This window comes from Pelecanus crispus, chromosome 1 (assembly GCF_030463565.1).
Source record: "Pelecanus crispus isolate bPelCri1 chromosome 1, bPelCri1.pri, whole genome shotgun sequence".
In the NCBI taxonomy this organism is placed as follows: Eukaryota; Metazoa; Chordata; class Aves; order Pelecaniformes; family Pelecanidae; genus Pelecanus; species Pelecanus crispus.
Genome location: NC_134643.1, coordinates 54,306,220 through 54,333,897, shown reverse-complemented (window position 1 = coordinate 54,333,897; position 27,678 = coordinate 54,306,220). Strand labels below are relative to the sequence as shown.

General features: G+C 36.0%; 1 protein-coding gene across 3 annotated transcripts in view; it reads left to right on the top strand.

Moving 5' to 3' along the window:
* Positions 1 to 27,678, top strand: part of ANKS1B (ankyrin repeat and sterile alpha motif domain containing 1B) — a 446,177-nt gene that overhangs the window by 84,425 nt on the left and 334,074 nt on the right. For all 3 annotated transcript variants that reach the window (XM_075728083.1, XM_075728082.1, XM_075728085.1), the window contains exons 8-9: positions 524 to 699; positions 22,103 to 22,243. In XM_075728083.1, the coding sequence (XP_075584198.1) occupies positions 524 to 699; positions 22,103 to 22,243 (317 nt within the window). The remainder of the gene's footprint in view (positions 1 to 523; positions 700 to 22,102; positions 22,244 to 27,678) is intronic.

Below are 27,678 nucleotides of genomic sequence, written 5' to 3'. Positions count from 1 at the left end.
TGGGTTTCTGATAGACTGCTGTAGGGAGGCATGTTTTATATACTTGTGAGTTTTGCCTAGTATATCCTTCCACCATTCCATTTAAACCTGGGAAAGTGAGCAAGAATTACGGCAGCAAACAAGAACCTGATGCAGAGTATGGGACACAGATTTTGTATGTTTGTACGCACTTTCCTTTCCTGGATTAATTTTACATTCTTGGATAGCTGCTATTTCTAGCCAATTTTCAGGATTAGAGAACAGAGAAAGGGTAAGTATATATTATAATTCATCCTAATTAAATGCAAGGTACAGGGGAATGCAGAAGTATGTAGATTACCTCCAGTGATTCCCATTCTGATCATTCCATAATGAGATGCTGTTCTTTTTGAGAGTAGAATTGTGCATGAAGATCACTGTTCAGATGATAAGGCATGGAATATAACAGATACTCAATAAAATTTAAAGAATGTGCATTTCCTTTTTAGGAATGAATTACCCCTGGTATTCTAATTATTGACTAACGGTGTGTCTGTTTTTAAAGGTGAAGCTGTGACTGGAGAATTATCAAAGCTCTTAGATGAAATCAAATTGTGCCAAGAAAAGGAATACTCTTTTGAAGATCTGTCTCGTACAGTATCAGACCATTATCTGGACAATTTTAGTAAAGTATCAGAGGAAGAACTTATGACCAGTGGAAGCCAAACCAAGCTTAATGTAGTAAGTAAGATGGGGTACAAAGACAATCTATTCAGTTATATCTGCTTTATTCATGGCACATTCAAGAAAGAAGTAGTACAAGAGTGAGAATAGTACAAGTCTAACATTATAATAGAAAAATAATATAGCATGTGCTCCTTACAGATTTAGAATTTAATGTTCCCCTTAGTTTACAAAGATACAGAATGGCTTTTTATGGCACCACTAATATGACCAAAAGTTCAGGTTAGTTGTTCTTTTGAGCGTGGGGAGTGCAAGGAAGGGTTTTTTGAGAAATTCGTTGAAATCAGTACGCTCAGTACCATAGCAAAGACTAAATGCTTGCAGAATCTGATCAGAAGTGCCCCCCAAAAGAAGCTGCTAAGCGTCTTCAGTTTTGATTCTTATACATTTTATTACTGTATAACTTTCCCAGTAGCCTAATGGTATTAAAAAACTGAGTCTCTAATACTGAAAATCATTGTAGTTGTGATACTTCAGTGATTTCCAACTCCAGTTGAAAATATGACTTCATTACTACTAGTCCTGTGAATAAAGTGCTCTAGGATTCATTTTTTCTTTACAGTGTAACAAGCTTTTTTTGCCTTTTTTTTTTTTTTTTTAAACTGAATTTTCTTCCTCAATAAGTGACTAAATGGGATTGCCCAGGGAATAAAGCACAGAACAGAGAGAAAATGCTAAGTGCTAAATTTCAATTAATGTTGGTTGTAAGTTAAGAAAAATTATGCTCTTATGTGGGGAAAAACATGGCAAGTTAAGGACTTTTATGTTCTAGAGGATTTATTATGATATATGTAGACGGAAAAAGATTTACAAAGATGGCTAGCTGCTCTGAAATGCAGTAGATACTTTTGTAAAGCCCTTCTAGATGTTCGAATGATTAGATACATAACCCATATTGAAGTCAGTCTGAACAAGGTACTGATCCCATTTAAGCATTTTTATACAACTTTGTAGTGTGTCTCTGTATTTAGGTGCTAACTGCTATTTAAATCTGCTCAGCTGCTGTTTTGCAGAAAATGTAATCTATATAATTCTCTCTACTCAGACTGAAATTTTTACAGACCTAAATGAAATACAATATGAATAGGAAGTATTCAGACACTAAATCTGTAATTTATGTGCAGCAAGCAACTACAAAGGTAAATTAGGCAATACATTTTTTGAGATTTCATCTATTTGTATATTGAACTAGATGTGAAAACAAATGTTCAAAAATGGAGACTGTTTAAAGCATGTTGTAGCTCTCCTACTAGTGCACCCAGCTTTTCTTTCAAAGAAAGCTAGAATCAGGATGATAGTTACACACTCCCAATGTGAAGTCAGGCTGCAGGGCAGAGCACACTTTCCTCTAGAGTAAACCCAACTATACAGGCCTACATGGAGAGGACTCTTTGCTGTGATGTGGGATTTTCCTTTTTGATCTAAAACATTGGTTTCATTTTTTGAAGTATTTTAAGGTCACTCAATCTGTTCAGTTGCTACGTGGCTGCCTTGCATCAGAAAAAAAAAAAAAGGAAGTTGCTCCCAGTTTTGACACACTGTCTTTTAGCTTTGGGGATGTGCTGCCTTCCCTTGGTGTGTAGACTCCCTGTATAGTGCATGGGTGATATGAAAACCCACACATGCTGTAAGGAGCCATCAAGGAGTAATTGAGAAGAAACACTAAAATGAAGAGGTATGTTTAGCTCGGAAAACAGGTGCAAAGGTGAATGCTGCCAAACTACTCTGGGGGAGGACCAGCAAGCCTGGTCCTGGAAGAAGTGTGACAGTAGGGTGATGACTGAAGAAACTTAAATGAATATTTATGTATAAGAATGTGGAGATACAGAAAGAAAGAGAGAAATGGAGACATATATAGATGGAGAGTCAGAAATAGATTCCTTGGATATGTATTAAAGAAGAGAAAGATTCTTACAGCTTTTTCTGACTTTAGTTTTCTCCTCCCTGGGAAGCTTCTGTGAAAATCTCAGTAGAGTAAGGGGGGTCTTCTCTGTTATTCATTGTTTACTGTGACAGCATCAGCTCTGAAGAGGTGTAGAAGTCAGGTCCCTGGTAATGTGGCAGATGATTCCATTTCCTGGACAAATGTTTCCAGAGACAATGACTGGTGCAGGCTTTTAAACTTCTCCTGTAGTCCAGTGATCTGAGCAGGTTGCAAAATCCAAGTCATGACACTTTGACCCTTGGGGAGATTCTGCGAAAGAACTGGCTGCTAGGAGACTGCTCTGGCTAAGTAAGGTTTAGATTGATTCAGGACTACAGAAAGGAGTGTCTGTCTATCTAGGATCCACAGCCTGGAATTCTCTCCTGAATCTAAGTGCCAGCCTCATTTGTTTGAAAGAGCAGGGCTCACTGTTTATGTTTAGTGTAAGGGTAGTGGGGAGGCCTAATTTTTAATGCAGTAACTTAACCGTAAAAGGCTTCATCTGGAAAGTGGAAGAGTGGGGTTCAGTTCTGTCTATGGCATAAGGGTGGTTTTAACATCGCATTTATAGTGTCCTAAAAAAAAGGACTGAGTATCAGCCTGTTGATCCCCTCTAGTATTCTTTGTGGATTTTACAACCACTGGAAAAATACCAGTGCAATCCTGAGAGCAGGACTTAGGACTCCCTATTCACTATCAAATTCTGTTCCTTTTCTGGCCTCGGATGTCTTGTATTGTTTGTTGCTCAGTGATACAGCACCTGTCGAATACTACATTTTCTTTTGAAGAAGTTGTGGGTTGGAACTCTCTTAGGCCAAGGGCAGAATTGAATCCATTCTTTTGTCTGCTGAGTACTGGACAATTAGTCATCTGACCATTTAGCAAGTTGTTCTGTTATGTTTGGACTAATGGACTTACTTTCTTTTTGTCAAATTTTGCATTGAAAACACTACACATTTTATTACTTAATATGTTTCTGTTGACCAGGTGTGTGACTTTGACACAAGGCATTAATAAAACCAGAGGTTTATGTGCTTATAGTATTTTGAAGTCAAATAGGAAGCAGAGTTTGCATAACTCTGAGGTTAGGTGAAACTGAAAAAGAGCTTTCTGGATGAAAATTTTGGGTTTAGTCACCTTAATTCCAAATTACTAGTCGGCTCTGTGTTGACTCTTTGGTTTCCTCAGGACATGGAAGAGCTAAATAAGAAAATTGAATGGCAGGATCTTGAGGACTGGAAGACATGAACATCTGGGAGGGGGAGGGTACAATGCAGCAGTAACTAAAAGTAAGGAGAATAAGAATAGATACCACAGTGTAGATGTGAATAGGAACAGATCTGGAGGTGAGTAAAAATGTCCCCACAGGATACTTCCATTCCAAAAGCTTAAAGGGAAACTGGGAAACTTTTGGGGTTCTGGGAAAGCAGGCTCTGTTAGCATCCTCAGTGAGGAGAGCAATTAATGAAGAGGATGAAAACTGTGAATGCTTGTTTGCTGAATAGCGGATGTCGGATGAGAATAAGTTAATGTGACCTTTTGTTTGAAGAGTACATTATAAAGAACAAACTAAAGAAAGTCAAGTTGAAGCCACATTGGAAACTTTGTAATTTCAGTGCTTGATTTTGCAACTGTGGCTGTGTTTCAATGTACTTTTGATGTGCTGTCATCTAAAATATTAATTCCATATTTCTTAGTCTGTCTTCACCAGTCATTAGAACATGTATATTGTGAGATGTCAGACAACAACCCCCTGGTGATTGTCTCCACAAAATTAAACACCAGATTGAAGTAGCATAATAACCTACATTTCCAGTTGCAAAATTATGTTCAGAGAGAGATCCAAAAAGGCATTTATATACCTAGGCATCATTTCGGTTGGAATTGCCTATTTGTCTCAAAGGCTTGTACTCTGGGTGGGGTTGGTGGTGGATTCATAGATTTTTACTCCCAGTTCCTTTCTGCCTTTTGTTCCCATTTTGGTCATTGTGACTTGAATATACTATTTAGTTCCCCTGTGTATGCGAAGACATGGAAAGCCCTGATAGCTGCTGCACAGGTGAGCTGGGAAAGCTTTATACTTGTGTGTTGTTCAGTGCTGTCATATAGCAGTTTTTCTATGTTTGCTAAATACAAAACTTTCACTCCAAATAACTAGGATTTGATTGTTCAGCAAGTCAGAAAAGGAGCTGTGCTTCAAAACATGTTCCAGAAAACATGAGGTGGAAAAAGATGTAGGAAAATTCTTGATTGTAGCATAGTTTAGTTAACTTTTAAAAAAAAATTAAGCTGTCTTAAGTACGACTGCTAGCAAGATTAGCTTTTGACAATAACTTATAGTAGTTTCAGTTTTCAAAGGAAAAAAAGTATAATTTGAAAAATATTTATTTTCCAATAGATGGCAGTCTGGCTCAGTAATTTCAAGAACAAAAGCAGCCATCTTGTATAAGAGTTTTCCAACTTTTTTCATTGCTACGTTAAAATCATGCATTTTTAACACGGTTGATAGTACAAACTGCTTAAAAACAAACACCTGTAATTCTTATAAGAGGAAAATTTATTTAACAGCATGGTATACATTTAAACTACAAACTAAAATATCAGGGCTAGATTTAGAGGTTTATTGTAATGCAGAGGTTACACATTAAGTGTGTATTCAAACAATCTGTGTGAATTCAAGAGTAAGTAAGAAAATTTAAATAAGCATAATTTGCAAAGTAGAGATCCAGAAAAATCAAGTGTGTCAGGAAAACAAAGAGGAGAATGTCAAAGTGTATATTGTGAGGAATCTTCCTGAGCTCCTGCAAGTGAATTGCTTTAATTTAGATTCTTCTGCCCATGGAGTACTAACATCATTACCGGTTTCTCATCATGTTTGAGGTTCCTGTGTATGTATTCATGTGAGAACAAATTATTTTAAATGTAATATTAAAAAAGAAATATGCTGTATTTATTGCAATGTATTTGCCCATTGTGGTTCTTGACTTAAAAAAAAAAAAAAAAAAAAAAAAAAACCAAAAACAGAAAAGAGAAGTATGGGCTTTATGTCCATGTTAAGAAAAAATTTCTGTGAATATCGGAGAATGATACATTACTTTTTATTTGCTCTGGACAGCCTGTGATTGCAAAACAAAAAATAAGGTATTAAGAATTTCTACACTTCCATATGTGTGTGTGAGTATATATATATAATTTGCAAGATGTACATATTGGATACAATACATCTCAATCTTTTCCTTTCATAAATTTGGTATTTTAATAAATTTTTTCTTAACATTGACTCTTAAAGGAGGTTTGTCTTATTTTGTGTTCAGAAGTTTATTATATATTTCCAGTACTTACCTAAGAACAAATTTGAAAAGTGTTGTTTTCTTTTCACTTAGTAACAATAACCATTCTCCATATTTTTTGAGGGCATGAGAATTTTTGAACTAAAACTAATTTTAAAATAATAAAAATCTGCCATATACACTTAATAGAACTGAAGCTCCAAATTGAATTATTTTCTTCAGATCAGTCCCTTTAATCTTGTGTAGTAGGTGGTTGCTTGCAATGTTTGCTTTCACATTTATGCTATTGTGTTCAGAAGCATAATACGTAAACTACATTATCGATTTGCAAGTGCAGATGCAGTATCTTACTGATTTTGGATATGTGATATGAGTTTAGATTGAAGAAGACATAGTTCCAGAAAGTGCTTTTGTGTTGTTAACATCAGAGTGTATGTTAAAGGGTTTTACTTAATTACCTGGAATAAATACTGAGAAACTTAAGTTATAAAGTGCCCCCCCCCCCCTTTTTTTTTTCTCTTACAGAATAAAACTGAAGATAGTAAAAACATGTAGGATTATAGTGACTGCACTACAGAGGGATTTCACAGAAGTAGCAGCAGTATATCTGATTAAATTTAATGTGGTTATATAATAGATAATAAAGGCTGGCAGCAGTAATTTAAATTTAAACACGAAGAAAGGTTCTGTGTAGTCTCAGGAAAAAGATTTGGATTTAATTACAGGCATATAAATGTCAATTTCTGCTTACTTCTGTCATCCAGAAAGGGAAGTTGATGCTTATGTACATTAAGAGAGAGTGGGGGGAAAAAAAAATACTTAAAAACATGTTATATTAACATTGCTGAAAACAGTGATGGTACATATTCAAAGAGAAGATTTACTTTTTACTCTCTTACGGCAGAAAATCAAGCAGATGAGGGTATATAAAGGCAATAAAACTATGATCATGTTTGGTTTGCATCTAAGGGGAGATTTGAAAGATAGAATTGTGTGTTTTTGAAAGAAGATGGCTAAGAATGAATAAATTAGAGGTGAATAAAATTTACGCATGGTCCTTTAGAAGTCAGTTATTCATTTTTTTTCTCTAAGGCAAAGAACAATTATTTTTTATCAAAAGAGCACATATGAAAAAAATTGGTTTTATATTACAAAGTAATAATTTGTTGAAGGAATTTGTTGAAGAATATTGAGGTAAACATTTTAGTAACATTATTTGACAGTACAATTGTGTTGGGTTTTTGTTGTTTTGGTTTTTTTTTTTTGTTAACGTAACGTTTACATAAATAATGTCTGCAATAAAATATTGTAATGGCTAAGGGTGACCAAATATGCTGGAGTAAAATGATTACTGTCTTGGATCAAAAGTGGTAGCCTTTAATAGTATCACACATTTGCACATAGGCATTATTCGGAGAGTGAGACAAAATTCCACATGACAATTAGGATGAGAAAGCCAGAAGTATATACAACGGCTGACTAATGAGACTACATTAAAAAAACATTTAAGAACAATTTGGGTTACTTATTCATTAGGGAATAGTAAGACAATCAGGCCTGGTTGTCTGGGACTCTATGGAGAGAAGAAGATAAATTTTAAATTATTTAATATAGTAACATTTATTGAATTTGATAATACAGCTTTGCTGTACTTTGCAGGTATTTATGATGTAAAAAAAAACAAAACAAAGATAATTGTACTGAGGTTCAGTGTTTGGAATATTGTTGCTTTACTTAATTCTCCTTTTATAATAGTGATAGATAATATATGTATTGCCAAATTTTGACATTGCAAGAATTTTCTATTAAATTGCTCTTTAACTCTTAGACCTAGTTCAGTTATGTCTCATTTTACAAGCATATACTGACTCTTATTTCTGTCGGAAATAAAAATATGAAGGCCATCTCTTCTAGGATATGTAAAGCTTACTTTTTAAGATTCCCTTGTTGCAAAGGTCTACCCACTCTTTGAAGATAAGATTATATAACTCTAAAAATTGTTTTTAAAAGCTACCACCCAACTACAAAACCATCTGTTAGTCCCAGTTTCTAATGCACAGAGTGGTATTTCCCACTGAGAAGAACTGTTGTTGCTGTTGTTTTTTTCATTAGATGTTTATAATGTGACATCCAGTACCAACCATCCACTTGGTCAATATAGGATGATATACTTGCTATAAGCTACTTTATGAAATTATTTCTAAATTCTATCTAAACATGAGCTGGACATTACAAAGAAGCAGAGTGAAATGGACCAACTTCATAAAAATTTTTGTCCCTTCTGTTAGGTAGTTTACCTAGCTAAGGGAAGTTCAGATATTTTTAATGTATCCTTTCCTAACCTATGTTCTGTGGTTATTAAAATAGGTTAGTTTTTGTATCTATAGGTTATGCTATGCTTCAGTACAGTGTTGTAAAGATTTCTGTATTAGAGGGATCCTAACAGCAGCCGTGTGGAACTCTACAGCTGCGTGGAATAATTTGCCTGGTGGCATGCTTCACAGCCAACTAAATTAGCCTGCAGCTCCCTGCTGCTGTGATTTCTGGTAGAACTATTGCTAGACAATCCTCCAGCATGCTGCATAGACATACCCTGTGAGATAGTCAGCACTTATTTAAGAATATAAAATCCCAAAACATGACAACACTTAGTATGGTTTAAACTATATGGAGTAAAGTGTAACTAGGGGAAGGGGCTGGCCAAGCCACCAGTTCATCTAATCTGCATTAAAAAATACCTACCCCTTTTCCACTAGAATGATTTTCTGGAGTATTTAACTAGTCTGTCCAATTATGTATGTGTGTGGCAAATTCCTTGACTATCAGATACTTGCAAGAAAATAGCTTACAGACAAATGAATCTCTCTGAATGCTGTTACGTGTTTAGCTTGTACTGGTGAATCCTAAATGTATCTAATCCTTTTGCTCCAATCTGTCACATTGTTTACCGCAATGACCCTGTATTACTACGTTTTGCAGAACATGTGCTGCACGTACAGGCATTTTCTTTTATTTGCTGGTATATGCTTCTGTTTATTCTTATATAGTAAAATCTGCCAATGTAGAAAAGAAAAAATAGTTCGTGCACAGCCTCCATAACTTGCAATACTTCAGGCTTTTTTTCTCAAAACGTTTTTTCCTGACTAAGTAATCCTAGCATTTTCAAGTTTATTTTGTACGTAAATCTTGCCATGCTACCAACTAGTTCACTTGCACTGCTGTGGACTCTTTCATCTTAGCTAAATCTCTTTTAGATAAGGATCTCAAATATGGGTGTAGCATTTTTTCCATATAAAGTAATTACAAGCTTTTCAGGTCAAAAAGCTTGTTTGTCTTTATGGCTGTAAAGCTGTATGTAAATTTGGGGTGTGCTGGAAATGATTAGTAATATTATATCTGCTCACGAATCCTGTTGTCCACCTGTTTTATTAAATTAACCACAGTAGATTTTTTGCATTTTTCACAAGGACCATTTTAGTTCAGAGTCTGTCATATCTTGTAGTACTGAGCACATAATGTAATTTGAAGACTAACCTTTGTTTCATTATACTTAGATGAACACCAAAGAAATCTATTCATCTCAACAGGATTAGCCAGGATCCGAGGATTCTATCACAACTGATCTTGAGATCACCTTCCAAATATGAAGTACATTTGCTTTAATTAAATGTCTTTTTTGTGTGTGTGTTATTCAGTGCTTTAGAGAACCTTTTTTTTCATCCCTATTTGTGCTACTATTTTTTTTAACATCCCTGAGCTGCCTGTGCCTTTGCAGACACCAACACCCAGACAGGTGATTCTGCAATATTAACCTCAACTCTGTCATATTATTACAAAACCAAATCATCAGGAAGACTGATTACTTTTGTTATTACTAGGATATCAATCACCAGAGAAGTTTCCCTCAAGCCCTGGCGTTCCCTAGAGGCCTGCCAAAAATCTGTCATGGACTCCTGCCCTGCACTTCCTTCGCGTTTCCCCTCTCCTCAGACTTTTCTCCAGTGTTCTAGCCAGAATCAGGTTTTCAACTTCTCCTTCACAAGACAACAAAAAGTTCTTCTCAAAATTATCTTCCTTGGTTCTCTTAAAATTCATTTTCTCCCTATTTGTTTGGAGTATTACCAGTAGGGGTGCTGAAATTCCAAAGGTGGGATTCAGCTGCCTTAATGTTAAGTGTATCATGTCACTGTGGATGCACAAGGTGCCTTTTGCATGGGGCTAACATGGGCTCAGTCATGCCTTCAGGACCAGTGATTAAGGGTCAACAGCTACCCTCTAGTATCTAAAATGACACTGGATGCCTGTGCTTGGCAGCTGAAGCCCACCATAAGCCCTCAAGTCAGTTGCATAAAAGTAGGTATCTATTGCTGGTTGGCAGCTGAGACATCTACTTTGGGCTGGCAGATGTGACAAAGGACTTGGAAAGTCATGGTGTTCTGGAGTGGCAGTTAGAGGCTAGGCAGGGTGCCCAAAGATAGATACTGGACCTCAGTATAGAGGCAACTTCGTCAAGATCCAAATGTCCCTCCAGTAGATTGGCAATGTTAGCATTAAGGATTGAGAAATGTTTGTGAAATTTTAGTAATCTATTTGGTTTATCACATTTGAGCAATAGAGTATGTAACGATGTACGAGATCTATAAGGAATATGAAGGACTTCTCTAACATTTAAGTACAATTAGATTTTACTTCCTGAAAATATATTTTTGCTCTCTTGAAAAATTAGTTTTGATGTTTTGTGAAAAGCCTGAGCTTGAATATGTTGGAGACTTATTTTTCACAGTCATATGTAGATATCTACCCTAGGGGAAAGATAACTGAGTTAATAAGGAAAGAAGGAGAAAGAATGCTTTAAAATGTACTCTTTTCTATCCTGCAATCTTAAATGAGGAATACATAATTCTAGAACTTTTTAGCTTTTGATGTTTATGCATGTTACAGAGATAGGTATTTCTGTAATATTTCTAGAACTCTGTAATATTTCTATCACTGCTGTCAGCAGGTACGAATGCAGGTTTGATTGTGGTTTTTAATATGTAGTGGCCTTAGACTAAATTAGTGTTCTACCTAGCCAATTGGATACAAACAGTAAAGGGGGGGGGGGGGGGGGGGGAAATCTTAAATATATTTTGTATATACCTAAAGTCAACACTGACTTCATGTCTACTTTATTAGTATAAGAATAAAGTCATTAAGCTTGGAACTGACAGTAAAGCCTGATGATCACCATCTGATAGGAAACACATGAGAAGAGTGGGAACGATATGGGTATGTCTCACAGTTGTTTTCTGTAGTGAGGGGAACAGCATAGCTTTATCACTATGGCTTAAACAGAAGATGGAGCCTACTAATCCATCAGAGCTATGTGAATGCCTACAGGATCCATTAAGGGGTGGAGATAAGTGTAAATGTATGGTTTCACTATATCATATTCTATGATTCTTTTGAAGTTGAATAAGTAGGTACTCTCTTAGCAGCAGCAGTCCCAGCTTTCCTTCTTCACTTCTTCTTACTAAGAGGTATACAAGTAATACTAATGGTAAATATTCCGCCATATTTCACAGGGCAAAATGACCACCTATGATAAGCTAATACAAAAGAATGCTTTCTTTAAAAACTGTTTAGTAGCTGAAATTAGAACGTTGGGCAACTTGTTTGGACTACTTGCTTAATTTCATTTTTATTCTATCCTAATGGCAAGAAGCACATCTATTTTTTAATTGACATATAAAAAAGATTAAGTATTTTTGTGCTTAAGTCTTGAAGTAGTTGACCATTCATGACATAGTTTCATTGCATTCTGTTGGCAGATTTTTTCAGTCCCTGTGAATGAGCTCAGCAAGTAGAAAATGAATAGCAAAAAATATATTGGACCAGATTCTTATACCTCTATAAAACATAAGATCAGGAGTAATTCAGAGTTAAGGGGCAACTGCCTAATATTTACTGTGCATTAGAAATGTTTGCCCATTGAATTAATACAGATCAACAGTATGCTATCAATGCACCCCTTAGCTTTTCTGTAACTTCACTATATACTGAAACCCTTGGCTGAGTTCAGTGGTATAAGTTTTTAAATTGAGCTTAGAAGCAGAAACCAGGGTTATTTGACCATGCACACATCTGTTTTTACACTAGTTTCTTTACTTTTCCAGAGGGATTTAAGAGTTGACTGATTTACACTATTTTTGATCATCTATTTTCTTTTCTCTTGGCATCTGTTCTTCCTAAACTCATTATAAGTTTCAGTATAGTGCCATGAGGGAAAATCTCAGAAGAGGCTTCAATTTTATTTGCTTCAGTAGTTATTTGAGATTGAGCAGTTTCTATTAATACTACTGCTATTATTTCTGTTGATATTGGTGCTCTGCCCAATATCTCTGGAATGTGAACTGTTCACAGCCTGCGAAGAAGCAGCCTCAGCACTGCCTGTCAATCTTAGACAAAAATAATATTAAAATATAAAAATATTTTATTCCTATGCTGGTCTTTCTTTTAATTTTTAATAGTTGATTCCTTATGGGTATTGGAATATTTACTACCTTGCCCTTGTCTCTGTCCAAAATGGTGTTTCCTTTAAGGAATCTCAATAATTTTAATAGATCACTTATTTAGTCATAGATACTTTGTAAGAAATACAGTGTTACAGAGGAGCTATAGATGAAGGCATGTTACTGACTGACTTGTTTATCTGTATTTTACAGGACCTTTAAGACACTGTATGATGACTGGCTGAAGAAAGAATTTAAGTATTAGCTCTTCAGCTACCTAGGAGTATGTCTGGAAAACAACATAAAGGTGTGCTTGTATTGTGGTAGATCTGTACATACTATGCTGAATCTACCACAGGCAAAAAGAACAGTACACATGAGCTAACACAGGAAGAGCAACCAGTGTCCTAAATCTTCTGGTAGTACTGGTTATTAAGATGACTGCAGTGAAATCACTGCTGTAATTACATAAGACAGGAAAAAGCAGCAGCTTGCAGTATGAGCTTTACAGTGGCAGGTTTTCCTACCAGCCATAGCAAAACCTTTGCCTTCCTAGTGAAGATGATTTTGAATTCTACTTCCACCTGCCATGTAAATCAGGCTGCATTGAGAGCTGCTGTCCAGTTGATAGTATTCTACATCTCTTATGGAGGGTGTGTGTGATATTTTTTTCTAATACCTCTAGAAGAGTCTGAGCTCATGTGTGTTTTACTGAGATCAAAAGGTAGATTGCTATTTGACTGTTCTTTTCCAGTTAGGCCATTCAACTTCTATAGTGCACTGACTTGCCTGTCAAGACGTTTCAACTGATTGTCAGCTATTCTACTGCGTTGTTTTTATGTTATATTGAGTACTTAGGGGACAATAGGGCAAACTACTAGTGATTTGTTACTGATGGATCTGTAGATAATCTAGTACAAACGTTCTTCAAGGCCTTTTTGATTATCCACACTTAACCAGCATTCATCTTCAGGTGACTAACTCAGTGTTGTATATAGTTCATCTTTAGGTTGGCTTTGCCTATTCAGATATGATTTTGTCTTATGTCCTTCACTGAGCCAGCAGCAACTTAATGGAATAATAACTGCATTTTCAGTAACACACTTTTACTGAGATAGTCTACCCTTAATTGGTTTATTGTGGATTTGGTAACGTTAGGTTAATGGTTGGACTGGATGATCTTAAAGGTCTTTTCCAACCTAAATGATTCTATGATTCTATATATGCTAAATAAAATACTGTGTACTGGAGGAGTAATAAAGTGGTGACTTCTGCCTACTCACTTACCACCTGATTTTCCCCTACTTTAATTTCTGTTCCTTCTGCTCTATTTCATGACAAATAATGTATTTTCTATAAGTTTCATCATTCTACCACCCACTTATCCACCCTCTCTTTCACAACTTTAAAAAAAGAAAAATACATGTTTTATAGCTGATTTGCTTTGCAATTACATTGCACTGAGTTTTTCAAATGTTATATGATAACATTCAGATAGTATAGGGATGTTAAACACAGAGATGCCTCTGTAGTTATTCTCCAAGCAGTATTTTCTTTCTGTGACATTTAAAGCGAAAAATGCTGGTCTTTACTTTGAATTGTATTTTTTCCTTTATGCAAAGGTAAATGTGCTTAAGCTTTTAATTCTGTTTAATATTTCTAAAAATATTAACACTTGATTTTGCTTTTCTGCAGGCTCCTATACCCTTCATTATCAGTCTCTTCTTTTTCAACTGGTACATGAGTTTTTCACAGTGAGTCACATTTTGGAATGAGTCATGTGCATATTGATTCAGGGAGACACATAAGCCTGTCATTAACATGAGAAATCCCATTAATTTAATTGGAACTATTCATGTGCTTAAACTTAAAGACTCAAAAAAAGTTATCAAATTCCTGCATTTTTGTACAGCCTATGTTTGTGTATACCCTTCCTACATACCAGCTTAGGTCAAATCTACTATACCTGTGGGATGGAAAAGCATCCCTAGAAATACATTTCCATAGCACAGAGTGTCCTTGCAGTCTATATGGCTTGCTGGGTTGAATTCTGTCTTGGGGCTTCATGCTTCAATGTGCTAAGCTCTTTTTCCTTGGCCAAGCAAAGCACTTGAAATGCTTTGATGTTAAGTATTTAAAATTGATACTAAGTGTGCAAATGGTCTGATTTATGAGTATTAGGTACATGCTCAAAGTTAGACAAGTGCTTAAAAGACAGGTTCACTTTATTTTACCTAATGTTAAGAGGGAGAAATTAATTTGGAAGGAAATTTAATCCTGTCCCAAACACAGATATTAGGATGGAGTAAAGTTGTGGAACTGCCTGTATTTCCATGCATTAAAGAGAACTAGTTTAATTCATAGATTAAACAATCCAGAAATTAGTTTAATCCATAGATGAAACAAATAGCTCACATTAAATGCTTAGCTTTCAAACAGATCAAACTAGTTTAAAAGAATGATGTTCTAAGAGCTTTTTTAAATCAGGACAGTGCATATTGCAGCTTCAAGCAGCTAATACTTCATTACATTAATTTCACGCTGAAAACCAAATGCGGTATATGCTTCCCAAGATACTTAAAAGTGAAAATTCTATAGGCTCCATCTACTACATCATTCTTAACAAATGCCTTCTTATTATGGTTAAATTATAATTACTAAAAGCACACATTCTCTGCAATTTTTTTTATTTATTGAATTCTTGAATTTTCTGTCCATTGAAAATCTTCACCCACATGCAAAATTAAGCAGGAGTTAGAAAAGAGTGAAGATTCTTACTGAAATACATTGAGGTGTCTTTTGCTTTGCACTAAGATTTATACACAAAATATCAGATCATTAAATATGAGCATCCTAGTAGTAGCTTTTATATATAGATGAAATACTCTTCATATGAAGATTACCACACTCAGTTCAAAAGCTTTTATGTTTATTGAAAAATAAATTAGGCAAGATCAACCTTTTTATTAATACATTATACTCCATTGATGGGCCATTTTTTCTTTTATGGTTATTTTTAGCAAATGAAAAGCAATCTTAAGTCTTGAAAAATACTAATTCCTTTATTGATGGATGAAGAGGTATCTTTTTTTAGTTTATGCCTGGTATCTCCTGATTAATTAATAGCTTGTTAGGTTTTAATCCTAAAACTTTTGACGTATCATATGTATATATGCATCCTTTTATGAGACTAGTGCAAAGACTCAGAATTGTCTTAATTGTCATTATTTAGGTTACATGCAAGGATGAATTAAAACATTGAAACGTATGGCCCTGCTTTTGAATACACATTCAGATGTACTCATTCATTTTATAATCTCATTTTTATTTGTAATTTTGGCCTTATTCAGCGTGCATTGTACTTGCCATCTAGGGTGTATTTACTGCATACTGTCAGATACCTCTCTGAAGACAGAATGATTAATTTCTGGGGTGCTCATTACAATTGGTGTCAATAGCACTTGCCCACTGAGGGGCAGTAACTACACATTCATGTATTTTTCATCATGTATGTGAATTAATCATGTTTACCTAAAGTTAATACACTTTACTGTTGTTACATAAAGTCAACTACCATGACTCTGTTGACCTTCGGGTGACTTCAAGTTACAGTCATTTCTTCCCAGGTTCAGGCATTACTGTGCTTGAGTTCAAAGTGTTTGACTGCTTCAGACAAAGTTGGTGTTGGTTTTTGTTGGTTTTTTGTTGGGTTGTTTTTTTTGTTTTTTTGTTTTTTTTTTTACAGAGCCCCAGTCAGAAAATACTATCATGTACAGTGGTTGTAGAGGTCAAGATTCTCCCTGACTGGGACTGCTAGAGCTTGGATTTTCAGAGCACTTAGTCTCACGTACTGTTTAAAATGGTCACAGAATGTCTCACGCTGGTTCCTGATGTAACCCCACCCTTCTGCAAACTTGCCTTCGCAATTTCAATATAGACAGGAAATAAGGAACACAAACTTAGTGACCATCTTAGAGAAGTTTAAATGACATGTCCAACATCCCACAGGGATCATGGAAGAGGCAGGTACAGAGTACACTTCTGCAGCATTCAGCTGCTTTAGGTACAAGACCATCCTTGTTTTCCTGGTATTCCCCTGCTGAATACAGGAGGTGCAATCAAACTCTAACCAGATTCGTAGTGAACAAAATGATGAAAGAAATGTAAATTAGGAACATGTGAAAGAATGGCTGCAGATGTGCAGTGTAAGGTGGAGGACAGGATAATGAGGATGATAAATGGAAAAACACCAGGCAGGGAGAAGGCTGCCTTGGGGAATGTGGGAAAGGTGTGCCCAGGCCACCAAGACGTTTCACTATCTTTCATCTGTAAGGTATAGCGTGTGTCTTAAATGAGGGTCCTCCTTGTCAGGATCCTTAATGAATCCCAGAAGGGTGCATTTGGTTAATGTAGGGATCCTGCTGTGGAAAAATAGTAACTGATGGTGTTACATTTCATGCCTAAATGCTGCTTTTTTTCCTCTTCTGCATGCATCAGGCATTTTCCCCTGGGAGCAGGCTGGGCAGCAGCAGGGGGAGCACTGAGAGCACAGGAACGCTATCCCGGCTCCACTGTCCCTGGCTTGGCTGCCACAGCTGCTGGGAACAGCAGCGTCAGAGAACAACCTGCTCAGCCTAATTTGTAGAGGATATTTAAGAACGGTTTCCCTCTTTATTAGTTCTTAGTATAACGTAAAATTAGAGTATTAGACTATAGAACTGTATTTTTTTCCTTTGTATTTCATGACATAATTACATATCCTTTGGGCCAGGCAAAGGAGAGGTAGAAGCATACCGCTAATCCAGCAGTTAGGATCATATGAAATATTTGCATGTCTTATGTCTGACAAACTATTTCTTCAGAATAAACCTCCTACTGACTTCATTATTCCAGACTGAGTGGTAGTATTTAGCTTATCAAATGTCTGGTTGCTTTCTACCTTCCATAAGCAGAAGGAGGTTGCCGTCTGGATTTCGTCTTTGCTGCTCTATTTCAAAAAACTTGTTTTCTTAATATGTGATATGCTGCAAGATAAATGAATAGCTAACATCAGTGTCCAGAACTATGATGCAATAGCAAGTGGTAAAGGTCCTATTATTTTATATCTTTTACAGTTTTGCTGGTGCTATCTTGCTCTACTGGATACTGTCGGAAAGGGTATTTACAATGCTTCTGCAAATGGATGATAATTATGCAAAAAACAGAGATACAAAAGAAGTAAAGAAAGATTTTTATGTTTGGTTTTAGATTTCACTGGACTACTATAGGGAAGTCTCCTCTGTATCCTGAAATGAGGGAATTAAATCACATTTTGCCTAGCAATGCCTGCCTACAAGTGTCAAAGCAGAAACCAGACCACTTTTCATTAAAAACTGAGAAAAAGAGGGAGTAAAAGGAAATAAGATGTTTTGTGTGACTTACTGTATTCATAGGGAAAACTTGTCTAGATAATGAGGTCATATGGTAGTCAGTATATCATTGGCATCTGTAAAAAGGAACGCCAAAACTTTGTGTATCTTTTATACATAAAGCTCCTTGAGCTGTGAACTTGGTAGATTTAAGTAATAGTTATGATTAAAGGTGCTCTCTTTTTCTTTTCCTGTTGACTTTTAAGAGTGGAACAGACTTTCTTTGCTTTTTTTGTCTGTTTTCATCATTCTGTCTGTTGCTAAATATTGGCTTGTTCTCTTAGATCAGGAGAAAGATGTCAAGTTATTGTGATAGCCAATCTGATGTACATATATATACCAGGAGAAAAAATAGCCTGTTTACAGAATAAAGTATCCTTCAGTCTAACGTATCCTACTGGGCAAATTTTGCCTTTTATGTACATGAAGACATGAAGAGGAAGACTTCCATACCTAAAATTTCAAAGGCATAATCTAAATGCTCATCAGATATGAAAATCAGAGGTGATGTGTCAGGCCCAGTAGAGTCTGAGGAAAACTTGCCACTAATTGTAATGGTCCAATGTCCTTATGCTAGATCTTACTACTCCCTTACTGCTATATTATTATTCTCTTCTTTTTATGTACAGAGAAACTATATTGTTAGTCTCTTACTGCTATAAGCAATTTTTAATACTTAATTCAGTGTTCCAGTAAAAACCAGAACTTTTATTCTGTATCAATGTCTTGTGGTTTCCCTACCAATTTTTCCTTTTTATATATTATATCTAATATCTTTTAAGGTTTTTTGTCTGTTTGGTTTGAAGATATATGATGCTTATACTCATGTCTCTTCTAGCTTAGGCAGAGTTGGCCTTTTTGAAGCTTAATATTATAGTTTATGTTGACTTCACCATTTCATAATGTCAAATCCAATTAATTCAGCAACTATGATCTACGTGGCATTTTCTAACTACATTTACTTTTTGGAGTCAAAACAGGCATGAATAAAAGGTTCTCAGTTTTGTCTGTTTTTCTTTAGGTGACAGAAATCTCTTCCTCTCTATTTATTTATTTCTTTTTCCCTGAGAAATGGGCATAAATAACTTTGGTTTCACTAAAACTCTCCCCATAGGGCTATTTCAAGGCTTTCCAGCAGCACACACAGAATTAGATTTTCATGTCCAAAGGATCTCTGAGGAGGCAAAATTAAATTATACAGCAGAACAGAAAAATGAGGGAGTTCTGGGAAAGCGATGAAGGCTGGGAGAGAATAGCAGGAAACTGGGTGGTCTGGGTTGGGAGTTTTATGGGCTTCTGTGACAGGCTAAGGTCTGTGGATTGATTGTTCATCTTTCTGTATCTCATCTGTCTCCTCCAGGTGCATCCCTCTCCCCAGGGTATGCAAAGCCGGTCTACCCCATTTGGGGGACTTCTGACTCCCCTTTCTCTCATGCAACTGTTGACTCCTTCACTCCTCTTTGCAAATGCAACTGTCTCCCTGCAGCAACTCCCACTTAGCCCTTTGCACCTGTTGGCTGGGAAGAACTGGGCTTCTGGCAGCAGGGATGGGTGAGAAAGGTGATAGCGATAACTGTTTCTTGACCCTTCACATACATTTCTCTTAATGCTTCCTTTTTAGTGCATTATGAGTAGCAGAAATCTGGGCAAGAAGAGAGAAATCAGTCATTAAGTATAAAAAGAGCCAACCCTACTCTGCAGTAGTCTATAAATTAGCCTGTATCGTGTAATTCATACCTGGGTTGTCTAGTTGTGTAAGAGTACTAGTCAATTTATTCCAGTAGTGTGTCTAATGAACTCTGACATCAACTGGTCTTTTTCTGAATGATCAGGAGATCTGTCTATATAATATTCCCCACTTCTCATTCATATCGACGTTAATTTAAATTTGTGTGATCCCCACTCTATCTTAGACTATTTATATAAAATAAATCTAATGGAAATAATACAACACTCTTCCATTCTGCTTGTTTAATTTTTTCTATTGTTGAATAATATTTTTGCTATGGTTTTTTTCTACTCTGTTCCTGTAATGGTTAAATACTGACATGTTCTCCCTTGAATGATTCAAAGGTATTGAATTTCATTATTCATCTTCCTTTAGTTGTGTAAAAAAATTCTCTCTGATATTACATGTATGTATTTTTTACCTTTAGAAGGTGCATTGACTATACTTTTTTTTGTGACTTTTGTCTTCATTCACTTACATTGGCTTGTAAGGTCACAGCTAATGTGCGTTACCTGCTTTCCTGTACCTAGCACTGCTGCAGTTCTTTGCTTTTTGCTCCAGGGGGCAAGAAGCACTTTATTCTCTGGTACAACAATTCTGAGGTTTAAAATATAAACGTAGGGCAACCACCATGGAAGATGGCATCATAAATAGCAGGGAAAGACCTGTAGTCTGCTCACTTTGTCTATGCAACAGGGTAGCAATAATAGTCCTTCACGACCCACACTATGCAGAGTTAACCCAATCCTTTTAATAATCAGTGTAAGAATATTGGTTGCTATGGCAACACATTCTGTGGTACCACTTGACTGTCAAAATAACCTCATGAAATAACATGCTAAGAATGTTTTAGAAATTGACTTTTAAAATAAAAAAGTAAATAAATCCACCTAACTTTAGAAGATATGGCTAGATTCATGAAGTCTGCAACAAGGGAACAACCATTTTCTGACTGAGGGCAATCAGACTAGTAGCGATGGATATATTGTGTTTCTCATCTTTGGTGAGCGAGCTGAAATAGAATTGAGAAATATTTTTTTTTTCTGCTTAAATTAATGGTATACCAACTGCATCTGTGTGTAAGAAGTTAGCACAAGAGTCAAAGGTTAAGTGATCCTCAGATGTTATACAATTTGAGTTACTACCTGTGTGCAGTGCCTTTGCTTCTCTTACAGTTTCCATCAGCTTGTGTTCATCTTCAGAACCGCTGCTGTTTCTCCACTTCTTTCCCCTCCTACCTTTCCTTCACCTCTGCATTCCCTTTCTTGCAGCAGACTCCACACGTTTCATTATTCTGTTGGCTAAAACAATCTGCAGTTAAGTGTGTGGGTTTTTTTTTAAAATTTATTTCTATATGGGCCTCAAAGCAGTGCTTTAGAGCTAATGTTACCACCAGATTAATAGATGTTGTCAGCCATTGTCTCAAACAGTGTTATATTGGTCAGGCAAAAATCCAGCCACTTCTGAAAGATTGTTTAAGATAAACAAACATTCCTAAAGACAGCATTTAGTATCTGAATATCAGGTAGGCTGCACAAACAAATGTCAAGCAGGCTAGAACAGCTATTACATATTCCAGTTTAAACATGGGCAAAGAATTAAGATGTGAGTAAAACTTACTTTTTGTTGTTGTTGTCATAATTTTTTTTTAACATGAGATTTTAAAAAGCATTCATTACTAGCTTAACTTTCCTCCTTCTCCTGAAATCAATAAAAGTTGCCACTGCAATTCATTCAGTTGGGGTGGACTATTCTGTGTAGCAAAATAGCATAAATAAATGGGAACTGTCCACTCTTCCTGTTTCTGGCTGTCATAAAAAATTAGGATACTGGTTTAAGCAAAAATCAGCATTATTCCCTTATCACTGAGACCAATATGGAAGCCTTAATGGTCACAACTGAATGACTTTTTCACCATAACTTTCGTCCCTTCTAGCTGGTAAAACAAAATAAGACAGGTAATTTTTAAATAAAATTTTTGCCTACAAAATAAGCTAACACGTTCATTATTGGTAAATATAAAATAAGAATTGAAACCTCGTATTTTGATTGAATTTATCTTTTTTATGCAAAACCCTTGGACTGATCGAGGTGAATGTAATACAGCTGTACTTTTCTGAACACAACAGATGACTATTGAGGCAAGATCCCCTTAGTTTATATTATTTCCTTCTTGGGGATAGTATTTTTTTTTTAATATATTAGGCTTTGTTCTCTGTGGGATATCCTAAACTTAATGATGTTAAAGCAAATTTTAAAGTAAAATGAAGTAGAAATTGCCAATTACTTGATAATGAAGAAAATAAGTATTTTTAATGTATGATATTATGATCACTCATATTTAAAGTATAATTGCAGATAGGTCAATATGCACCTTCCTTAGAAAATGTGATTTTCATACAGCAGATTGACAGTTGAGTAGTTACTTTGTATTAAAATAGCAGTTTATCTTTTGGACTTTATAAATGGGAATCTTTTAAGTTCTTTTCATTAAGTAAAATGTTTCTTAACAACGTATCACTGTGTTTAATTTGAAAGTACTGTTTCTTTATGCACAGAGGCCGCCTTCAACTTGTTTATCACCAAGAGAGGAGGAAGATGATGATGCTGGTGAAAATACTTGTGGTCCTTCAGGTTTATGGGAGGCATTGACACCTTGTAATGGATGCAGGAACCTCGGATTTCCTATGCTTGCACAGGTATATGTTTACCTTGTCATCATAAAACACCAACTATAAAAGAGCTGGTTAATCTCTTACAGTAATTTCTAGTCTTGCCTTATTCCTTTCATAATTGTTATCTTCAGTTTTCATTGTAACCTCAAAATCCAGTTTTAAAATTAAATGTCAAGGTTCCGTCATCCTGCTGTAATACTCATCCAGATGAGTTTAATGTTGAGACTGTGTGATGTTTATTACCCTTGTTTTAGACAGACAGTTTTTATGTTGCATAGCTTTCTCTTCTGATTCAATCTGGAAAGAAATTTTGAAGTCACATAGTTTCCTTTGGGATAAGTGCTCTATTTTTGACCAGCTTCTAATTAATATGATGACATCTTGGCTACTTTTTTTATAGAATTAATTAAGGACATCATGCATAACTCAACTGATGTAAGAATATAGCCTAAGACTTCTCTTTGAAGATTATGTAAGTTAAAAAAAAAAAGTCCCCAAACATTTTCAAATGCTCATGATAATACCAAGGAGAATAAATAAAAATGTGTAATATACTTGGGTCTAAGTCCCAACAATTCTCAGAGCAGACCAGTCTGCAGTATCCACCAAGGCATGCCAACAGCTGTGTCCTGAACAAGTGATATTGTATTGCTACGGAACAGGATGATGCTTATTGCTGCTTCTGGGTCTCCCTTGTTCTCTCCTCCCCACTATAGTTTAGCACTCTCATTTCTGTAACATTTTTCCTGCGCTTTTCTTGTAGCATTGAATGGAGGCCTGCCAAATTTCTGTTTAGAAATGTCTGGGTTTTCAGTTGCATCCTTACTTGGCACTGCATTTAAATAGCTTTGTCAGATTCTTGTGTACCAGATTGGAATTACATATCCTGTCTCACCACACTTTATACACTGTTGCTTTCATACCATGACTGTACGTTTTATTCCCTTTAGTCTCATGGGACTTGCACCTGTTTGAAGTCAATTCTAAAGCTTCCACTGCAGTCAATGGAAACAGGATATGGCAACTAATGTGCTTGAATAACAATGAACACTGCCCTATCTTTTTATAAGGAGCTCTTATATTCCTTTCCGCTTTCAGTAGCTGTTTTCTACTTCATACTATCTATCATTTTAGACATTTGGCAAGGTGCAGAGCTGTCAGAATTATCCTGAGTTACAATAGGAGTGCTGTAGTTACTAATTCCTCATTTTTAAGAATTTGTTTCAAAAAATATTTCTTAAATGGAACTTTTCTCATTTAAATATGTATCACCTATGGTTTAATTTATTGTTAAACTTTCCTGTGATGAACATACGTGCTATTTTGGAGTGATTTCCTAATTTTAAAAAATATTTTTGTTTTCCTTGTTTCTTTTTAACGTAAGGTATAGGTAAAGTGTGTTTATAAAATTGAGGAATGCATTTGAAAAATAGAATAAAGTTAGCTTTGTCAGTTGGTATCTTTTTTTTATACAGAGATATTCATTTCAAGAACGATGTAAGTTTTAAGATAGTGACTCCTGAGTTAGTTTTATTCATTGTACTTAACTTTTAGACTCAACCGTACAATATCTTATTTTTCTTGCTCCAAGAACTAATAAGATTTTTAATTATGGGTACAAAAAAGAATATACTTACTCTGTGTTCATTCATGAAATGGCAGATCACCTTTCTAGATTGTTTCTCTCCATAAAAACTGAAGACAGAGATAGTATGGGGGTTTTGTTGTTTTTCTTTTTATGGAAGAAAGGAAAGAAGTTTAATGAAAACTCTCCAAATTACAAACCGGTGAATTCAGTTTATGAAGTGTTGCCATCACTGTATGCAGTCTTTCAAGCTGTTAGCTAATCTGTTGAATCTTTCGCATTTACTTTAGAATGCAGCAGAGAACATCTTGTTCTAAGTGGTTGAAAACACAAATTATTTATTTCAATTTTTAGATTAAGACCAATACCTTGAATTGGTCTAACAAATTATCATAGATATAATCTGCAACAGCATGTTTTAGGTAAAAGTACAAAAATGTGTTTCTGATGCTCATGTCAGTCCACTAACATATCAGAAAGTGCAGTCGTCTTCATGAAGAAACAATGAGATAAGGGTACGTGACAAGTCTTAAAAGCCATACTCTACTAAAGATCCCAAAATAGGGAAAAGGGTCAATTAATTACTCTTGAACACAAATGACACGTTCATTTTTCCAGTTGTCTTCTAGTGAAAAATAGATTTAGAGTTCCATAACTATACTGTGTTTACACATCAAAGGAGAACAAACATAAAGACTGATTCTTGGTTTATGTACACAGTCAGAGGTACAATGGTAAAATGAAAGTAAATTTTAGGTGAGATTATGACAGTGTCCATCTGTGACCTAATGAGCTAACAGTTTTCAATATGCTGAAGAAAAGAGCAGTTATCTCCTTGACAAACTTGATTTCTTTATTGCAGTTATGGAAAAAAGCTTGGCTGGAGGTACTTCTGACATGCAGTATGTCACTTGTCTGTACTGTGCGGGGAAGTGTCATTTTAGAAAGGGCTGTTAGAGAAAGTTCTGTGTAAATTGTTCTGCAGATATCATTTAAAACCTAACAGGTTTTAATACAGGTATTCTCAGAATAAGCAACTGTCTTTTACAGTCTCACAATTGGTGAAGTCCTGGGAGAGCTTGATGGAAAATCTTCGTGTCTTGTAAAAATTTCAGGGTTTTAGAAAGTGCCCAATTTTACATCAGAATGGAACCAGCTTCATCCACACCCAAAATAAAAAAAAAAAAAAAAAAAGCAAGCCAGAGAGCAAGGATACCCAGGTGGATTTTGGGAGACTGAAATTTAAATACATTTTCTTATTTTAGCAGAGAGTGAATTCCATTTGTAGGTTATGATTTATGGTTAATGTGGAGCTATTGCTTTTTTCTGAAATTAATCTTTCTTTTTGGGCAGAAATTCCATCCTTGGTAAAACTGATGCACATTTTTGTGAAAAATGTTGACTTCCACAAATGAGTATTTTATATCTGAAAAAGCCTTTCTTAGGAAATTCCAGATTCTGTATTTTCTGGCTGTCAGTCAGTACAAAAGAAAAAACCTTTTTTCCACCTGTATAGCTGAATAACGGTATTTTACAGATTTTTAACTTTTTTTTTTTTTTTTTATTCTGCAATGATGTGTCTGTTAAAATGAGACAAAGCTTTGATGGTATGATAGTACTAGACCCTCTTCCATGGATCTCCAGTTCTTGTAAAATCTTCTTACAGTAACTGCCAAGATTTTTAATGCTTTAATAATTGCATTTCTGGCCATCGTAAAAATATGATACTAATGAACATTCTTCCTGTCCAAGAGCTGGAATAAAAGAATATTATTTTCGTATATAGTTTTCTCTCAGAGTAGCCACAAAAATAGGAATTATGTGACAAAGTATAACATTTATCCGGAAAGATCTCGCTATGCTGTAAGTACTGGAAAGAAAACTGAGGTATGATCCTTAAAAATACTTTTGAGCAATGTCTGCTAATGATAAAAAAGCTGGAAGCATTGTAGTGTCATTATTATTGACCATCTTAAGTGAGGAATTAGTCAAGAGACTAATAATTCAGCTAAATGTAGAATGGGAAAGTTTAGAGGTAGAAATAGCATAATCAACTTCATATGTATATGGATAGTTACAGTTATGAGGATTTCCAAAGAAACACAGGCTGCCAGGACAGAGTTCTGCAGATAATTGGGTTGACACTACAGCTTTGTTTATGCTCTTCTTGAAGGAATCACAGTACAGATAATGATAGCAGTGAAGATGTAGGAACAGGGGCTTCAGCACAGTGACTGACCTTGACTACAAACCTTCTGAGACTGCTAGCCACAGAGTCAGATTGTAAGACTGTACCACCACATTGTCTGCAGTTTGTAGTGATAGCTGCAATATAACTATAGATACACAGCTACAGCCTCGCTAGCAGTCAGACTTTCAGTTATTGAGTACATGTGCCACTGTACATATCATATTTTTCAACCTGTGTAACTCCTGTGGTTGTAGTGGGAGACTGACTCCTCTGAAGTCCAACCTTCAACTGATTTTTTTTCCCAGTCTGAGTTTCACCAAGCTTCTCATCCCAATCTGCTCCTTTCCAATGCGTATCTTCTCCATGCCAGTCTATCTGTCATTGTTCTCTTGTTTTGGTTCAGACACTTTGCTATTCCACATTGCCTTTGGTTAGTCAGTGAACAGAGTTAAGTTTCTGTCCTCACAAAGACAAGAACAGCAAATTTAGGTTGAGTAAGGATTCAACCCTTTATATTTTTGGTAAAAGGAGTTTGAATTCTAGTCACTGCTCTATGTTTGTATATGTTTCTGACAGTTTATGTGGAGTGCCATGAGCAGAAGACTACAGAGTTATGGTCATTTTTGGGTGCTGCTTTTTAATCTGGTCAAATTTCAACTTGTATCAAACTGTTTTTCAGCATAGTAAACATTTTGAAAATACCTCTGTATCAGAAAATCCTATAATCTAGTAATAGGGGCTCTGGATGTGGATCTCTAGAACAGAAAAAAACTTAAACTTGGTCATATTTCCTGTGAGTGCTCTAATTTCTGTATCATTTTTTGCAAGACAGGCACTTCTACCAGCTTAGATTAAAAATAAAACCAAAACAACCCCCCAAAAGACAGCTAGCTATTTCCACTGTATTCCAGAAGAAGCCTCATGTAGTAGGGACGTGATGTATTTTCTAGGGACAGGAAGATCACAAATTCCCAGAGAAGGCAGTGTGCTTCTGTCTAGCTAGTATATTTCTATCTAGATAGTTCACAAAAGTTCAGGGGTGTTTTGGTCTACCTTGTTTTAATGCAAACTAACATTGAGACAAAAGTCCTTAAGAGAACTTTGAGGCATGCTGAGATAAAAAAACCTGATCCCAAACTGCCTTAGCACAAGCAAAGCCTGTGTTTTCTTGTATGTATGTAGATGAGCTATACCAGGTTCTGCCCTTTGATAGAGAAACATTCAGTGCACACTGGTCAAAAGACAGGGTGGAATGAAAACTACAGAGTTTCACGTTTGGAATACGCTGCTTTATTCAAAGGAAAAGGTTTAGTATGTGGATATTGTCAGGGTGTACTCAGGGCTGATGATTCTCTGGGGGCGAAGGCATCAGGAGCCACAGGGGCTCCCTGGGGTGTCAGGGCACGTCCTCGCCAGCTAGGGCTTGTCCCACCACCCCGGTGAGGGAGCAGGGCAGGCAGGGGGGCAGCTGGGGGCAGCCCTGAGCACAGCGCGTCAGGCAAGTTCATGATGCTGAGGCAGGTCCAATGTCAAGCCAGAAGTCAGTCCACATGTTGGGGTCAGGATCAGGCCTGGTGAGGTTAATCAGGAACCAAGAGCAGATCACCAGGATGTCCACGGTGATGAGGCAGGTCTGAAGTGAAGCTGGGAAGTCCAGTCTGCAAGTCAGGGTCCAGGTCATTG